Here is an 18,785-nt window from a genome sequence, read left to right as displayed (position 1 = left end):
AAACTAACAGTTTGACAGAATTTCAAATGTTTGGCATTTTAAAAATAATAACGTGTGTCAATTTAAGTGTTCTGAATTCTGACAAGAGTCACTAGAAGTTAGGGAATATCGTTCCGTTATAATCTTATTTCTCCTGAACCAGTCTTCCCTAAAACAAATGAATTTTGGTTTCCAAGAAGAGGTAGTTGGATTTGACAATATATATTTTTAAAAATATCAAGAGAGAACGTAATTATTCAAATTTAATTATATAAATCTTAACATTAACAATTTATGTTTCACAAGAAACATACACAACAGCATTGTGTTAACACCATACATCTTTCAAAAATCAAAGATTTAGTGCTATCAGTGCTGGCAATACGATATATATGCTAGAAACAAATCAAAGAAAAACCAAAGAAATACAACCTAATGTTCCACACCGTGCTATTAATTATTTTTATTTATTTATTATTATTATTTTTCCCTTTCTAAAGATATTATGGTCCTGAATACATTTTTTTTTTTTTGTACCAAGGATTGAACTCAGGGTGCTTAACCACTGAGACAAATCCCCAGCTCTTTTTTGTATTTTATTTAGCAACAGGGTCTCACTCAGTTGCTTAGGGCTTCTCTAAGTTGTTGAGGCTGGCTTTGAACTTGCAATCCTCCTGCCTCAGCCTTCTGAGTGGCTGGGATTACAGGTATGTGCCACCATGCCTGGCTCCTAATACATACTTGATTGCTTATTTTTAAAGGGTTATTAATTAATTCACTTTCATATACTGAAGGCAGAGGAACATTTTCAAGAGATATTTTATTTCTCTCATGTTCTTTTTAGAATCATCCCAGTAATCAGTACCATAACTGGTTATTTCTGTAGTATGTTTTTATATTTTGTTCTCTGGTGCTGGGGATCAAATTCAGGACATTGCATGTGCTAGGCAAGTATCTACCATGGAGCTAGGTCTCCAGCTCAAGGTTATGTGGGTTTTTTTAGAGGATGGGGTGAGTCTTTACAGTTTTATTGACATATAATGGTTATACTTTCTTGGTACATGTTTAAAGTATACAAAGGGAACCACAATCTAATATCACCTTACACCTGTTAGAATCATTGTTTTTAAAATACTCAAGAACTTAAAACTACCACATGATTAAGCAAATAAAATAAAGGCATTCTGTCCATCTACAACTCCAAAAATCCCACTTATGAATATTTACCCAAAAGAACTAAAATCAGGATCTTTTTTTTTTCTTTTTGAGAGAGAGGGGGGAGGGAGGGAGGGAGGGAGAGGATTTTTTTAATATTTATTTTTTAGTTTTTGGCAGATACAACATCTTTGTTTGTATGTGGTGCTGAGGATCGAACCTGGGCCTCACGTATGCCAGGCGAGCGCGCTACCGCTTGAGCCACATCCCCAGCCCAGGATCTTTTATTAATATTATATATTTGTAGATGAACACAATACCTTTGTTTATTTATTTTTATGTGGTGCTGAGGATCAAACCCAGTACCTCACACATTCAAGGCAAGGGCTCTAGATCTACCACTGAGTCCCAGCCCCAGCCACAGAAATCAGGATCTTGAAGAGCTATAGAAAGCCCATGTTCATATGTTCATTGTTACTTATATTCACTTTAGCCAAAATGTGGAAACAACCTACATATTCACTGATGGATGAATGTAAGGTAAGGACAATGTGGCTACACATACAATGGAATATAATTCAGCTGGTAAAAAGAAGGCAAACCTGTTATACACAACAATATAAGTGAACTTGAAGACATTATTGTAAGTGAAATAAGCCAGTCACAGAAGGACAGATACTGCACAATTCCACTCATATGAAGTATCTAAAATAGTTAGACTCATAGAATCAGGTGGAATGGTGGTTACCAGGCACTTCGAATGGAAGAAGGGAAAGTGGGAAGTTGCTGATCAATGGTGTAAAGTTTCAGTTATACAAGATAAATTCTAGACATCTGCTTTACAACCTTGCACTTATAGTTAATGGTACTATATTGCACATTTAAAATTTTAGGGCTGGGGTGTAACTAACTCAGTGGTAGATCACTTACTTAGCAGAGTAAGACCCTGGGTCTGATCCCCAGCACCAAAAATAGATAGATAAAAATTAGTTGAGCTGGACATGGTGCTGTATGCCTGTAATCCCAGCGGCTCAGAAGCCTGAGCAGGAGGATCAGGAATTCAAAGCCAGCCTCAGCAATGGCAAGGCGCCAAGCAACTTAGTGAGACCCTGTCTCTAAATAAAAATTTTTAAAAAAAGTGCTAGGGATGTGGCTCAGTGGCTGAGTGCCCCTGAGTTCATTCCCTGGTACCAAAAAAAAAAAAAAAAAAAAAAAAAAAAGTTGATATGTTAGGTTTCACATTGAGTTCTAAAAAATAAATAAATAAAAATTAAAAAGGCAGCTCTCTGTGCTTAAGTGGTTTAATGTTTGTTGAAGAATATTAAGTGGGAATATGGAATAATCAACTTGACATACACACACTAAATATTACTGATACCTATGTATATACCTGTGAAACTTCAATATAACATATCCAAAAGTTTCCTTGTGCACCTCTTTAATTCTTCTAACACTTTCTGAACCTCAATCTCCCAGGCAACCACTGATCTGCTTTGTTACAATACATTGTAGTGTATAACATTTTATATAAATATAAATCATATAATGCTATGTTCTTTTTTTTTTGTCTAGCTTCTTTCATTCACCACAAATAATTTGAAATTTATCCATGTTGTATGTATCATTAGATTATTCCTCTATTTGTGAATAGTACTCCACTACATTTTACATTTCTGCTAGCAGTATGTGACTTTCCCTGGCTATATCCTTGCCAACAATTGGTAAGGTCAGTCCTTCTAATTTTAATTATTATTATTATTTGGTACTGGGGATTGAACTCAGGGGCACCCAACTACTGAGCCACATCTCCAGCCCATTTGTATTTTGTTTAGAGACAGGGTCTCACTGAGTTGATTAGTGCCTTGCTGTTGCTCAAACTGGCTTTGAACTTGTGATCCTACTGACACTGCGCCCAGCTGATTTTAACCATTTGATGGGTGTGTAGTGGAATATCATCGTGCTGTTAATTTGCATTTTTGTAGAGAACACTGATGATGAGCACCTTTGAATGAGCTTACCATTCTCAGATCATTTTTTGTGTGTGTATACAGTCTTAAAATCATTAGCTCATTTTATCATAAGATTCTTTACACATCCCAAATAAGTTCCTTGTATATATTTTGTGAATATTTTCTCCCAGTCTGTGACTGCAGTTTCATTTCCTTAACAGTGGTCATTCATTCATTTATTCATTCAGGCATGCAAATGGTTGACAGGAGATACATACAGCCCAAGTGTCCCACCATTTAGTTAATGGACAAACACAATGTGGTCCATCCATAAAAAGAATATTTGGCCATAAAAAAGGAATGAAGCACTGACACATGCTACATGGATGAACCTTGAAATATCTGGGTGTGGTGGCACACACCTGTATCCCAGCAACTCCAGAGGCTGAGGCTGGAGGATTGCAGGTTTGAAGCCAGTCTGGGTAACTTTGTGAGACTGTATCAAAGAAGAGATGGGGGATTTAACTCAGTAGTTGAGTGACCCTGGGTTCAATCCCCAGTACAAAAAAAAAAAAAAAAGAATTAAAAAAGAACATGCTCAATGAAACCAGACACAAAAGGCCACATATTATGATTCATTTATATGAAATGTCTGGAATAGGATTTACTTCTGAGCTATATCTTCAGCCCTAACAGTATTGTTTGAGGAGCTTTTCTGTGTGTGTGGTGCTAGAGATTAAACCCATGGCACTGTGCATGTGAGGCAGGCACTCTACCAATTTAGCTATATCCCTAGCCCCCCGAAGAGCTAAATTTTATTAAAGATAGTTTGGTAATTTTAGAAAATAGTTCATGCTCTGTATATTAAGAAATCTTTGTTAACCCCAAGGTCACTAAAATTTTCATCTGTGTGATTTTTGTCAAATAAAATCCTAGCATCCTCCTTTTAAAGTGCCTTTGATGCACACTGTGTGCCTACTCTGCATTACTGTAACAAAAAAAACCTGAGGTTGGGCAACTTTAGAAAGAGAGGGTCTATTTTGGCTCATGGTTCTAGGGGTCTGAGGTCAAGGGTTATATCTTGACCTTGTACGGAATTAGGGAGCATGCTCTCTCTCTCTCTGTGCAGTTGCTGGGCTCTCTCCTTCATATAGTCACAAGCAATTCCATCATGAGCTCCACCTGAGGACATTAACCCTAACCACCACCCAGGCCCTACCTCCATACACTATAATCCAGTCAGACTATCTCCACCTCTTAATGGGGACTAAGTTTTAACACATGAATTCTTGGGGGATACTCTGGAATATATCCAAACATAGCATACATTTCTTGAAAAAAATTTTTTTCTGAAAAAGAATTGGAGCCAGGCATGGTGGTGCACACCTGTAATCCCAGTGGATCAGAAGGCTGAGACAGGAGGATCAGGAGTTCAAAGCCAGCCTCAGCAATGGCAAGGTGCTAAGCAACTCAGTGAGACCCTGTCTCTAAATAAAATACAAAATAGGGCTGCGGATGTGCCTCAGTGGCTGAGTGCCTCTGAGTTCAATCCCTGGTATCCACCCCCCTGCCCAAAAAAGGATATGATTTAATGATACTATGGTCCAAAATAAGAAACAAAATTAAATGCTAAATACAAATTTAATACCTACATATATAATCAGGTAGTCAATAAACATTTTTTAAGCTGAGTGTGCAGGACACTTGAAGATTACCTCATAAAAAAATAAAGATTACCTCAATAAAAGGTATAAAAAGAAGCTGGGCATCGAGGCAAATGCCTATAATTCCAGTGGTTCAGGAGGCTGAGGCAGGAGGACCCCAAGCTCAAACCCAGCCTCAGCAACTTAGTGAGGCCCTGAGTAACTCAGAAGAACCTGTCTCAAAAAATAAAAAGGGATGGGGATGTGGCTCAGTAGTAAAGCAACTCTGGGTTCAATTCCTGGTACTTCTCTCACCCACCGCAAAAAAAAGTTATCAAAAGAATTACACTTTGAATTCTTCTAATTAAATAATAAACATGGTTTTATTTGTACCATAACTTTTAAAATGTGAATATTCTGTGATTCAGCCACAGTCTTTACTTCCAGGTAACTTCTTCATTGGGCCTCAATTCCCTGTAAAGGAAGAAATAAGGAAGGAAAGGAAATACTGTAAATAAAATTTTCATGAGCAGATCAGAATATTTTACATTTTACTAAACAGAACCATTTTAAAAATTTTACATTAGATTCATCATATTCATTCTATTCTTTCATGATTTTAAACTTGTAGCATTTTTCTGGAGTAAAGAATTATAATTTCTTTAAAGCTGTAATTTATATCCCAGCTTTTGTCTTCCTCATCAGTTCATTTAATGTTTACTTGACGCTTTCTGGCTTATTTTTATGCTTTTTAAAATCCCTGACTTGTGACCCACCTTTCCATAATGACTGTGGATGCAACTCAATCCTCTTGCCCATTAAGCTCCTTCTAATTCAGACAGATGTATACTCACTGGAAAATAGACAGTTTTGCTAACCATACCCCTCCACTGCCAGAGGAGCCATTTCTAAACACACAAGGGAATCAGGCAGCTCCCAACTGCCATCATTCAACCACCATATCTGAAGTTCTCAGGTAGTGTTGCTGAAAATAGCACTACCCAACTCTTACCATATGTGTGTGTGTGTGTGTGTATATATATATATATATTTTTTTTTTTTTTGTACTGGGGATTGAACTAAGGGTCACTTGACCACTGAGCCACATCCCCACCCTATTTTGTATTTTATTTAGAGACAGGGTCTCATTGAATTGCTTAGCACCTTGCTTTTGATGAGGCTGGCTTTGAACTTGTAATCCTCCTGTCTCAGCCTCCCAAGCCACTACGATTACAGGAGTGTGCCACCATTCTTCGCTCTACTCTTACTATATTTATTCTGGCTATAGCATGTCTTAAGTAACATAGTATACAACAATATATGTGAAAGCTGCATACAGGTAGGCTCCGATCGGTTAGTTTAAAATTTTGTTTCTGCACTGGGGATGTAACTCAGTGGTAGCAGTGCTTGCCTACGTGCACAAAGCCCTGGGTTTAACCCCCAGCTCTTTAAAAAACCAAACCAAACAAAACCCACCTGTGTTTCTATACTAAAAGGCCAGCCCCAGCAAAAGCAAGGTGCTAAGCAATTCAACGAGACCCTGTCTCTAAATAAAATACAAAATAGGGCTGGGGATGTGGCTCAGTAGTCAAGTGCCCCTTAGTTCAATCCCCGGTACCAAAAAAAAAATATATATATACACACACACACACACACACACACACACACACACATATATGGTAAGAGTGGGGTATTGTTATTTTCAGCAACACTACCTGAGAACTTCAGACATGGTGGTTGAATGATTGCAGTTCAATTTTAAAAAGTGTGACAAAGATTTGAAATAGGCTGTTCATAAACTAGAGACTGCCTACATTCTAGAGTTAATCACACAATTTTATCCAAGAATTAAATAACAAGCAAGACTAGAACACAGTATCTCCTGCATATAATTACCCAGGGAAGAAAAATGACCCCTTTTGTTTATCTTTGACACATTTCATATTAAGAATATTCCCCAAAGTGGGTCAATAGCTGGTTTAAAACAATGCGTGAACTGACCTTCTGTACAACATACTCTTGTTGCGGAAGGTAGACAGTTTTTCATCATTCTTTCTGTCTAGATAACATCCAACAACAAATCCCATAGGGACGAGTACATGAACCCAGTGGTCACGCACAATCTGAAGTAAGTTCACCATGACTGCTAAAAAGAAAAATATATTAATAGAAGCATAAAATTGCCTTTGAAATGTCTTTTAAATTGCATACGAAAGAGGAAGACAGCTGTGGATGTTAAGAGATAGGTATTGAAAGTATAACAGGTATGAAATGTAAAAAATAGGTTTAAAAGCCTTTGTATATTTACTTGTCATCAGAATATAGTACAGTAATTAAAATCAACTTGATGAAGATTGGAAAAAATGATCAGTATAAAAATTATACTACACCGAAGTCTATTTATTAAATTTTATTTCTCTCTTCATCAGTGAATTGTTATAACAAATGGAGAGAAAAAATTCTACCCATAGAAGTTGATTATTTGCATCCTCCTAATATTAATTCAGAAGTTTTTTTATATTTATTTTTTGTAGTTGGACATAATATCTTTATTTATTTTTATGTGGTGCTGATGATTGAACCCAGGGCCTAGCACATGCTAGGCAAGTGCTCTACCGCTGAGCCACAACTCCAGCCCCTAATTCAGAAGTTTTATACATGTAAAATTGCTTTAGAATTTCTTATAATGCAAACAATTTTATCTTTTTTTTTAAAGAGAGAGAGGGGATAGAGAGAGAGGTAGAGAGAGAATTTTTAATATTTATTTCTTAGTTCTCGGCGGACACAACATCTTTGTTGGTATGTGGTGCTGAGGATCGAACCCGGGCCGCACGCATGCCAGGCGAGCGCGCTACCGCTTGAGCCACATCCCCAGCCCCAATGCAAACAATTTTAATAATGCTATCTTGCCAGAAGTGGAATTGTTTATGTTGTTATAATTAATGAAAATTAATCCTATGAGAAATTTTTAAAAAAAATTACAATGTCACAAATTTGAAAGCTCAATTAAAAGACTACAAAATATAAAAGGAGGGCCTGGGGTTGTGGCTCAGCAGTAGAGCACTTGCCTGGCATTTGTGAGCACAGGGTTCGATTCTCAGCACCATAAATAAATAAATAAATAAGATCAATCAACTATTAAAAAGAATGTAAAAGGAGACAGGAATACACATTTATGGGATGACTACTAGGTAGTAGAGCTACTATTTATTTTCTATGTTTAAGGTGAAATAACTATTATTTTTATCATTTTACAGATAAGAAAACAGCTCAAATAAAATAACTATTAAGCCCAGGGCTGGAATTCAAATTTGGGTTTATTCCAAAGCTCTGCCTCCTCTAACATCGCCCCCCCTGAATTTATTTATTTATTTATTTTGGTACCAGGGATTGAGCGCAGGTATGCTTCACCACCAAGCCACATCCCCAGCCCTTTTTTATATTTTATTAGAGACAGGGTCTCACTGAGCTGCTTAAAGTCTCCATAAATTGCTGGGGTGGCTTTGAACTCCGGATCCTCCTGCCTCAGCCTCTTGAGTGGTAGGGATTACAGGCAGGCACCACCGAGCCTGGCACCCTGAACTGGTATTTATGATACTTAAGAGCTCTTAAGATCTAAGTGCTTTTGAAAGAGGAGGAGGAATAGAACCATAGTCACCAGGTGAAAAAGTAACACATGCATTAATGAAAACATAACTGAATTGCCAATTTTCTTTAAAACTTTGTGCAAACAGATGAAATAAAAGTACATCCACATGCACATGTTTAAATCACACAATAGCAAAGACGTGACAACACCCTAGTAGAGAGGGCAATATATTACTGTAAATAATAGTAATTAGTTCAATATGTGCTAGGCTTAATACAGTCTCAATTCCTACCTCTCCTTCTGACATTGATGTGCATATTTACATAATTCTATTTCTTTATTTCTCACACTTTAGTTTTTTCCTTTTTTGGTGGTACTAGAGGTTGAACCCAGAGCCTTAGTGCAAACAGGCCCTCTACCAACTGAGCTATATCCCCAACCCTATTTCTCACGTTTTAAACACCCATTATCCAAGTCACTGGATGTGGTCATGGCAATGCAGTTTAAAATCTGCAGTTACTATATATACTGTGCTTCATAAGTAACAAGTAATGCTACCCACAGCAGGTTCCAGTCTAAAGACTACTGAGGTAGAAAATTTTGATGGAGGGCTGAGGTTGTAGCTCAGTGGTAGAGTACTTGCCTAGTATCTTGAGGCACTGGGTTCAACCCTCAGCACCACATAAAAATCAAATAAAGGTATTATGTTCATCTAGAACTAAAAAACATTATTAAAAAAAAAAAACGATGCAAGTACCCAATGAGATATTTACATGCATGATTACAATTCAGTTATCAATTAAGGTTTAGTCGGCTGTCTACAGCTGGAGTTCTCAACCTTGAGTGCACATCAGAATCATCTGGGGAGCCATTTTTAGAACAGGGACTCCCTGGCCTCACCTCCAGGGCAAGGCTGGAGAGACAAGTAGTTGAAAGAAGTCTTTAGTTGATTTTGATGCAGATCTTGGAGGAAGGTAGGGGCAAGCAATTTTACTTATTTCCTATAAGATGATAGTTTTCTTAGCACCATGTTTTTATTAAATAACGTTTCTTACATTTAGATCTTAAAGTGCTTTTTGTGATACCAATCAAGTGCCAATTTAACTGTTTACTTGCTTTATAAACTTGAGCCAGTAAAGTATGGAAATAATAATGAGGACCTTAAATAAGATAATTTTCCTTTTTTTTTTTTTTTTCCTTTTTTGATACCGGGGATTGAACTCAGAGGCAATCAGTTGACCACTGAGCCATATCCCCAGCCCTTTTCTGTATTCTATTTAGAGCCAGGGTCTGAGGTGCTTAGTGCCTCGCTTTTCTTGAGGCTGGCTTTGAACTTGTGATCCTCTTGTCTCAGCCTCCTGAGGCACTGGGATTACAGGCATGTGCCATGCCCAGTTGTAACTTTATTAAAAAAAATGTTTAGTTGTAGATGAACATAATACCTTTATTTTTATGTGGTGCTAAGGATTGAACCCAGTGTGTCACACATGCTAGTCTAGTGCTCTACCACTGAGCTACAACCCCAGCCCTATCGTGTAACTTTAAAAAAGTACTAAACTGCAAAACACTAGACAATTTGTCTCTGTGTTCATGCATGTTCAGCAAATTCAGTGGTCACCTATTCTTCTACCTTATTAGACTTCTTAAATTTTCTTAAGAGGTGTCAAATCTACCCTATCACAGCTGTTAGTTATCATCTTGTATTTAACCAACAAGTACTTGCTGATTTTTAGCTCCAGACAGTCTTATATAAGCCCATGGCCACCTGCAGGGTATAAGAATTACTGCTAGCATTCTCTTAACAAGGGCCAGAAGCTAAGGTTTGGTTTGGTCTGCCTCTACCCTGAGCATGAGATGAGACAGGTCTCTGTGGCTCTTAGCTGGATACAGCTCTCCAGACTCCAGAACCAAGACAGTGGGATTGATGGATTTCCAGAGTTGAACTCAACAACCACAAAAGAACATCCTTAAGAGGTAAATGACAAATCTTTAGTGCTAAGGCACTTCATGTTACAATTGTACAATCTATATTCAATGGACATTGGGAGTAGTTCACTGTACTTCATTTGTCCTGTATGTTTTCCAGCAAATGGATGACTAGGAAGGATAAAGATTTATGGATACAAGAAGGATTGGGGAGGTAGTTCGGTGGTGGAGCACTTGCCTAACGTACAAGAGGCCCTAGGTTCCGTCCTTAGCACAAGAAAAAAAAGTAAGCTAGAATGATTTCCCCTGAGATGGGTAGGAGGGAGAGAGCAGATGGGTAACTGGGTTCTTTGAGAGCTTTATTTGAGAGGCAAAGGGCAGTAAGGACTAGGGCATGATTCACTGAGGCAAGCCTAGGTTTTGCAGGAAAAAAAAGGACCAACGGCTTTAGGGGGACATCCCCATGTGCCCATAGGAGTACTATATGTATTACCAGTGTCTCTTTTTTTGTGTGATGCTGGGGATTGAACCAAGGGCCTTGTGCATATAAGGCAAGCACTCTACCAACTGAGATATATCCCCCAGCCCACCAGTGTCCTCTTATATGAGGACCCATAAAAAAACTTTTGCTTTTACTTCAAAACCAAGAATAGCTATGGTATTCCTGAAAAATGAATTGGGTTTTACCTTGTGGATTTAAATAGTCATGTATCTTTTTCTTTCTTTATTGGGAGAGGTTGAGGGATTCCTAGGGAATGAAATCAGACCTTGTGTAAGCATGGCCTCTACCTCTAGGCTAGGCTTCCAGCCCCTGTCATGTATCTTTGCCCACGAAGATGATCCAAATTTTGTGGACCACCCCTAGCAAGAGCTGAATCTTAGAGCACTGACAGGTATAACTTTTACTCCTTTTTGTAACCACCAACTCACATAATCTTCACAATAGTACTGCACAGGTATTCAATAATATAATGTTTCCAATGCAGTTGGCATATATTTTTCAGATGAGGAAATCTAGGGCCAATTTTGGTGAAGTAACTTGCCTAAGGTCATATGTGCAAATAGGGGTAGAGATGGGATTAGTACAGAACCCAGGCAATCTGAGAGGTAAACAAATGTTAACCTCAATTTATCTTTCCTAATATTAATTTTTCTTCAACCCAATTTTCTCCCCAACTTCTAAAAAGAAAACTGGTGTGTATCTTTTTTATAGTCGTTCCAAATTCACGTTGGAAACGTGGATAATTAGACACTTAAAAGATTAGCATTCTATTATTTTATTGGTTCCCACACCACTTTATACACGTATCGATTAACCTATGCAAAACGGAGTAGATGCAAGGAGTTACAGAACTCCTGGAGGTCGACCATTTGTGTATGATATTCATACCCGGGAAACCAAGCACAATTCATCACGCATTTAAAAAGTAAACAGGTAAGTGCAAATTTTGTGGAATGGTCAGCTCAAGAAAGTTTGATGTTTAGAAGGGAATGAAATTAGGGAGGAAGTGGATCGCTGCGACTTGGACAAACGTGAGGTGCTCCAGGACCAGAAGCCCTTCCTTGCTTCTGGCTGGGCATGGGATCCAGGCTGGTCTCCTCTGCATTCCAGCCTGGGGGCGGCCATCGGTCATCTCTAAAGACGTTTCCCAGTTATGACAGCCTCAAGGTACCCCTTCCAAAAACTGGCTGGTGGGAAACGTGAACCCAGTCGTCCACCCAAAGACAGCCCTATTTGTTCCCCTTTCCTCTCCCTCTCCTTGGCTCGCCAGCCCGGAGGCCCTGGCCACCCCTCCACATGCACACACCGCCCAGCCTGCACAACCCGACCCGCGGCGCCGCGGCCGCCCGGGGTCCCCAGACCCACCTGCGGCCCTGGCGCCCACAAACGACACCAAAGATCAAGGACAGAAGCAGAGAGCACCGCCGCCGGCGCGGACGGAAGCGGCGACCTCGGGACCTGCCACTTGCCGCGCCCGCACGGAGGAGAGGGGGTGGCGGCGGCAAAGCCTGCCTTTTCTTTCTGCTAATGTTTCACTTTTCTCCTCCTTTAAGCTTTTAAACATTACCAATACTTTCTGAATCAAAGTGCTGCCCAAGGCGAGGAGACGCGTGGGCGTTGTCGCCGTTGCCGTCCCACGGCTTGGTCCCCCCACCCCCACCCCGCAGATGGTATCGTCCGGGCTCTTCCCCGCCAGGGCCCCTAGCCGCGGGGCCAAGATGGCGGCCGCCACGGAGGGTCTCCTGCCGGCCGGTCGTCACGGCTACTGCTGACCCAGCATCAGCTTTCCTCCTTCCGGAACCTGGCTTCGAGCAGGGGTTGGGAAGGGCAGTGGACGGCGTTGGGGGAGGCCCGCGAGGCAAGTGGGAGCGGGAGGACGGAGTGAGCCATTGCATGGGGGAGGGGGCGTCCTTGGCCTTAGGCAGAGCCCGGCTCCGACTCCCACCCGGTCTCTCCCGAGGACGTGCTCCGCGGTGCCGGCTGCCACTGCCCTGGTGGCCCCCAGCAGAAGTGGAGGGACAGACAAGTGACTTTTCCGAGGGTCGAAGACTCCGCGGTCGTTTGCGGCCGTGCGTGCGGTTCACTCCCTCCTTTCCGCGGTCCCCGCTGCGCGCTCGGTCTCCTGGCGCTGGGCGAGTTTATCCCACGCCGGCTTCGGCTCCTTCTCCTCGTGGCCGCCGCGCCCTAGGCCTCCCCACCCGGGGTCTTGCCGTCTTCTTCGGCTCAGAGACCTCGAGGCTGCTAAGCACTAGGCATAGTAGGCGTCCTTTTAGCTCCCCATCTCCAAAGACCTTTCAGATGTTTGTACCGTGCTTAATTAGAATTGTCTCGGCCCTCTGCAGCCTCCCACCATGGTCCTCTAGCGCTTCCACTACCTGCACTTTGCCAAGACCTCATTCTTTCTTACCTTTGTACTCTTTAACGTGCTGTTCAGAAAACAGTTCAGGCTAGCTTAGTCCCTGGCCAGTCTGGCCTCCTGTGACCAGGCGGGCCTGAGCCATCATTTATTGCGCATCCCCGAATTTTTTATTTTACAACCAACCCCCTTGACCCTGTCATGAAGGGCTGCTTTCCTTGAATGACTAGGAAGAGATGCCACCCGAGCCTCACTCAATGAGTTCTGAGGCTAACCCAGACCCCTTCCTTTTTCCTTGGATTTTGCCTACTTCTCGGTTGTCATCAATTTGAATGATCATATGGAGAGAGGGAGTAACTGTGATATATATATTTGAGATGAGGTAGTGTTGGTCAAAATCAGTGCCCTGGGGGAATTTATGATAAGGTAATGATTCACTCCGGTCAGCGGACTGTGCTGTGAGCACTCTGTGCTTGGTAGTGGAGATAAAAAGATACCACTTTACCCTTCTTCTGTACACTTGACAGCTAACAAATATTCTTTGTGCCTCCTTTCTGCTTAGTAAAAAATAACCAACTTTATCTGGGGACCATGAAGAAGGTTTATAAAAGTAATGTTTGAGCTGGGCCATGAAGAATCAAAAGGAATTTGCTAAACTCAGGAGGACACATTCTCTCCTGGATCTAAAATAGAGCTGAAAACTTAAGTTCGGGCATAGTTAGGGAGAGTGGGAAAATAAATGGTGCTTGAGAGGCAGTGCAGGGTGGTTGATGAAGCAAGAAGTAGATTGAAAGCAGCTTGTAAATGATCCTGATTTCTAGCCAAGGGGTTCAGGTTTTATCCAGTAGTTAGCAGGAAGCCAGTAGATCCTTAGAGCAAGAGGGTGGGCGGGGGGATATTTGTTTCTTAAAATGGTTCATTGAAAACTGTGTGGAAGATCCACTTGAAATAGGAAAACTAGATGAGAGGAAATTTCAGTCATTCAGATAAGACAATGAGTGTCTCTACTGAGGCAGGACAGTAAAGGATATCAGACTAAGTAAATGCCAATTAGGATTTAACTCCTGGCCACTAATTAGCTGATAAGACCTTAGTTTTCAGTCTGGGAGACTATATGGTCAGTGGTAATATTAAAGTCCAGTGTGAGACATATACATAAAAACAGGGTGGTGTCAACCTGGTCTGCAGGAGTGGCAAAACACAGTGCTCCACAGTTGAAGGTGTTGATTTTAGAGTCTAGACCTGCACTTTTACAGTAGCAACTGGTCACTTGAGGTATTGAACACTGGCCAGTGGTTAGTTTGAATTGAGGTGTGCTGAAAATAGAAAGTACTCCTGGATTTTGAAGACTTAGTACAAAAAAACAATGTAAACAATCTTAATTTTTAAAAAATGATTACATATTGAAATGATAGTATTTTGGACTTACTGGGTTAAATAAAATATTTTACCTGTTTATCCTTTTTAGTGTTAAAAAAATTAAAGGGACATCTGTGGCATGTGTTATATTTCTGTTGACAACTAGTCTGGTCTAAATTTATGAGGGGGGAATTGATAAGAAGGTGGCATTTGAGCTGGACCTTGAGAGAGGTGGTGAGCGGGGATGTCCAGGCAGCTTCCTAGGACCCTGCATTGCAGTTAAAGCATTCAGGTTATTTTGCTTTTTTTCCTCAGACAGAAAGAAACCCACAAACATTTCTGAGCAAGGGGTAATGTGTATAGGGATGTTTCTGAGGCTAATCTGGCAGCATTGTTTAAATTGAGAGGAAGGAAAGAAAAGCTGGAGGCAGAGAAATGGAGAAACTCATATAAGGTAATAAGGCTCACATTTAAGTACTGGCAGTAGGAACAGAAAGGGAATGATATGTGTGCAAGGCATTCTGGGGGAGAAGTAATTTGGAATTGGTAGCAGTCCAAGGGAAAGTAAAAGGAAGAACCATTTTCAAACCTTGGTTACCTAGTATTAATATTTCAATTACAAAATTTATTTGGGGCTGAAGAAATTTAGTCCCAAAATAGAACCAGCATAGAGGAGGAAGTAGTCTGCTAAATTCTCTCTCTTCATCTCCCTGCTGTTATCTATTCAATCATATCTACCAACTAATTTTCCTAAACTACAGAATTAACATTTTTCAACTTGTTAATGAATCTTAAAATGTTTCTCTTTTTCCTGAGAACTAGCTCCAGGGTTTCCAGGGCCTTTCATTATCTGGCTTCTCTCTGTTTATTAGAACTTATTTTTTCCTTTTATTTTTTGATTATATGAAAGTGTGCCAGGTTAGGTTTTTCAATGATACTGTTTTTGTTTTGTACCTCTGCTCATTATCCCTGTTTTGAATACCTTCTTTCTACCTCCTTTCCACAGCTCCTTAATGAATAATCATAGATCCCACCTCTTCTGTGACTCTCTGGGAGTCATATATATTATAGAAGCTATTTAGAAATTTTAAAATTTTATTTCTTAAGCTTTATACTTAAGCCCCTGATTATTACCAACATGTCTCATTATTACTTATTTTTATTGCTTTTATTATCCCTATTCATTTTTGTATAAGTTTAGAGATTTATACAAATTCCTAAGATTATGTTTCTCTTTAAAAAATGAAACATATATATTATACAACTTGCCTCTGCTTATGTATATTAGGGGGAAAATATACAAGTTAAAGTGCTATAATTATAAACATAATTAAATCATACCACATTTATGAGATTCTTTATTTATTTTGTAGATTTATAAGGAACTCTTCCTCTGAATTCATGGTGTTTCATCATATATACAACTGAAAAATCAGTAAGTACTTTATGTCTGATAAAGATACAGCTTAATATCCAGGTGTGCTGGTATGTACCTGTAATCCTAGCCATTCAGGAGGCTGAGGCAAGAGAAAGGCAAGTTCAGTGCCAGCATGGGCAATTCAGTTAGACCATGTCTCAAATAAAAAAGGCCTGGGAATATAGCTCAGTAGTAAAGTACCTACCTAGCATGCATGAGGCCCTGGGTTCAATCCTTAGCACCACACACACTAAAGGATATACTTTATTATGAGTATTTATAACAAAAGTCTTTTCATCTGTTGAAATCAGGATCTCTGCAAAATTTTAGCAAGAACTCATTAATTTGTATCTTCGAGATAACTTTGATTTTGACTTCATAATCTAAATGAAAGTGGGAGTGAAGGTAGATTTGAGAAGAAAGTTTCTCTTAGACCATTCATATTATTGTGGTATAAGAAACTTTTTGCCAGGGAGAATTTTCTAAGTCCTTTCCAAAATTATAAAACATTTTTCACCAAATAGGGAATTGATGTCTTTATACTTCTCATGTCTTAACTACTTTTTTCTACACTAGGTCAATTTATTTCAAATTTTATCAGTAATTTATTAAACTACTATGTGCAGGGCATGTGCTAATGTACTGAATAGATCAAGTATAGTCCTACACTCAGCTCTCTCAAGTAAGGATAAACATGTAAGTAGGTAACTCTTAATGGTGTGGTAAGAGCACTAAGCTCATTTAATCTTAGCCATGCCCATTCATTCATATAAGAAACATTGACCACCACTAATTATGACATGGAGACACTGGAATATTGATTAATAAGTTCTCTAACCTCAAGGAGTTCACATTCTAGTGTTGGGATCAGGATGAGAGAAAAGGACAGAAAAAAAGCAAGTAAATAAAGAGCAATTATAGACAGCACTAAGTAATTTGAGACAGAATGATGTTGTAGAATGTAACAGGAGTAGAGAAGGACCTCAGGGTGGTCAAAGAATGTTGCGGGATAAATTGGGGGCAAGGAAATTGTACAGTCTATTTAGAAATCTTGGTCACAATGGGTAAAAGGAAATTTGAGAAATGTAGTGGTTAGTACCAAACTATATCAGAGGATGAAGGCCATCCATAAACCTCCACACAACCTGAGTTGGTGCATAAACCTCTGGCTTCTCAGATTTGGTAGTGTGAATATGAGGTGAAGTGGAGACATGTTTGTACATGAATATTCTGAGAAATTTTGCTCTGAAAAATGAGATTCTGTAGTAGTAGTAGGGTTAAGAGGAGTCTTATAAATTGGGAAATTCTAGAGTATCTACGTAAGCTCATGGGAATAGCATGTCAGTGATACATGTAGGGAAAGAGGAAATGACTAAAAAAAGCAGGAGTTAGAAGGCCAATGAGGATGAGATAAGGTACAAGAGGGATGGCCTTGGATGGAGACAGGGCAATTTGTTATGTATAGCAGGAGACCACAGTGTGTGTGCAGACAGATTGATAGATGTAGATTCGAGAAAGTGAGATTATCACCTGAGAGTAAGGAGGAATAGAACAGGTTTATGGTTGATCAGAAAGAGGAGTGAAATAATCTGAGATGGAAAGTCAACCTATGAAGAAGAGTAGGAATGACAGGAGTACTTAAATCTGTTTGAGATCTTTGGCTGTGAATTTAAAAAGCAAATAGCACATTTGTGTGATCCTCCCCCCAAAATTCAGCTGCTGGAGTAGACAAAGTGAATGTAGGAGTTAATCAAGGTTGGAGATGAGTACAAAGAAGAACACTAGAAGAGCAAGATATTTGAGAACATTTGCAAAGTAATCACAATGGGTCATGAACTGAAGGTGAGGACCTGGGTTGAGATACAAGGGCATTGTGGATCGTGAAGAATGATCAGTGAATTAGAGTGGAGCTCAAAGGATTTTTTTTGCAGCGGTAGTGAGATGCTTGAAGGCAAAAGGGGTGTAGGCATAGGTGGTAATAAGGTGAAGGGTGGGTGGCTGAAGTGAAATGGAGGTTATGGGGATCAAGAAAGTCAAGGAACTGAGAGGTCAGTGTTGAAGTTACTGGGAGAAAGACTGAGCCAGGAGCTAAAGTCCTCAGTGAATCAGGTCGGGTTAGTAGATATCGATGCTGAGGAGGAGCTATGGAGGCTAATAGTGAACTAGCTGCTGGCGTGAGCTTCTTCAGGACTGGAGTATTTGAAAGGGGAAGGAGAAGACATAATTTGGAAGTTGCATTGAGGAGCAGGGAACACACTTCTTGCTTTTGAGATGAAGTATGGAGAGATCTAAAAATAAAGCCCTTGAGAAGGCTGTGGAAGAAACTGCATCATTAGGGAATAGCCAGGTTTCTGTGAAGATAATCAAAAAGGAGGTTGAAGTTTCAGGTGGGTGTAAGCATAGTTTCAGAGAGTATACCAAAAGGACTTGAGAGGAAGAAGGGGATTGGGTCCAACTAGGAGATAAAAGCATCAGTGATAATGGACAACCTAGGGGTCATTGAGTTTTTGCTGTAACTCAGGTAAACAAGAATAGCAGATGTGGTGGGATTAATTTCCAGTGAGCTGGTTGTGGAAGGTAGACCATCAGTTAACCTTAGTTTGTTGATGACCTTGGGTAGGTGGTGAGAGATCATAAGTAATTCAGTGTTCTCTTACTTGCCAAGTTAGCCAGGAAAGGCTGATTTTATCTTAAGGAGCTAAATTCTGAAATATTGCTCTGGAGTTGAACTTTGTTAATAAATACTTTTGTGACATTTGTTCACTAATACACAGTTCTAGGTCCTAAATCCCCATAGATGTGTCCCTGATATATCTTTTAGAAATGCATGTAATAGGCATCTCAACATGCATTCCATCAGGAATGTGTGTCAGGTTTTGTTTTAGGAATTGCAAATATAAGATACAACCT

General features: G+C 39.8%; 2 protein-coding genes across 4 annotated transcripts in view; one reads left to right on the top strand and one right to left on the bottom strand.

Annotated features, from left to right (window-relative positions):
• Positions 1-5,090: 5,090 nt before the first annotated feature.
• Ndufb1 (NADH:ubiquinone oxidoreductase subunit B1) lies at positions 5,091-12,215 on the bottom strand. 2 transcript variants are annotated; one of them, XM_026394268.2, is made up of 3 exons: positions 12,109-12,215; positions 6,728-6,872; positions 5,091-5,200 (listed from the first exon to the last, which is right to left on the bottom strand). In XM_026394268.2, exons 2-3 carry the CDS (start codon positions 6,865-6,867, stop codon positions 5,164-5,166), a joined length of 177 nt encoding a protein of 58 aa, XP_026250053.1. In that variant the 5' UTR covers positions 6,868-6,872; positions 12,109-12,215; the 3' UTR covers positions 5,091-5,163. The 2 variants fall into 2 exon arrangements, with proteins under 2 accessions (XP_026250053.1, XP_026250054.1); XM_026394269.2 differs by having other exon boundaries at positions 6,728-6,869.
• A 242-nt stretch (positions 12,216-12,457) lies between these two features.
• The window catches only part of Cpsf2 (cleavage and polyadenylation specific factor 2), a 33,321-nt gene continuing 26,993 nt past the window's right edge, over positions 12,458-18,785 (top strand). Inside the window, exons 1-3 of one of the 2 annotated variants that reach the window (XM_026394235.2) lie at positions 12,458-12,601; positions 14,778-14,912; positions 15,832-15,893. The gene's annotated coding sequence lies outside the window, so the exon portion shown is untranslated. The remainder of the gene's footprint in view (positions 12,602-14,777; positions 14,913-15,831; positions 15,894-18,785) is intronic. The other variant, XM_077799654.1, reaches the window with a different exon arrangement.

Source organism: Urocitellus parryii, chromosome 6 (assembly GCF_045843805.1).
Source record: "Urocitellus parryii isolate mUroPar1 chromosome 6, mUroPar1.hap1, whole genome shotgun sequence".
Lineage (NCBI taxonomy): Eukaryota > Metazoa > Chordata > Mammalia > Rodentia > Sciuridae > Urocitellus > Urocitellus parryii.
This window is presented reverse-complemented; position numbering and strand designations above follow the sequence as displayed.

Excerpts from the sequence above, each read along its gene's own strand:
- Ndufb1 (XM_026394268.2), bottom strand. The coding sequence starts at position 6,867 with ATGGTGAACTTACTTCAGATTGTGCGTGACCACTGGGTTCATGTACTC. Across the intron at positions 5,201-6,727 it reads AAGAGTATGTTGTACAGAAG|GGAATTGAGGCCCAATGAAG; the intron begins GTCAGTTCACGC and ends CTTCCTTTACAG.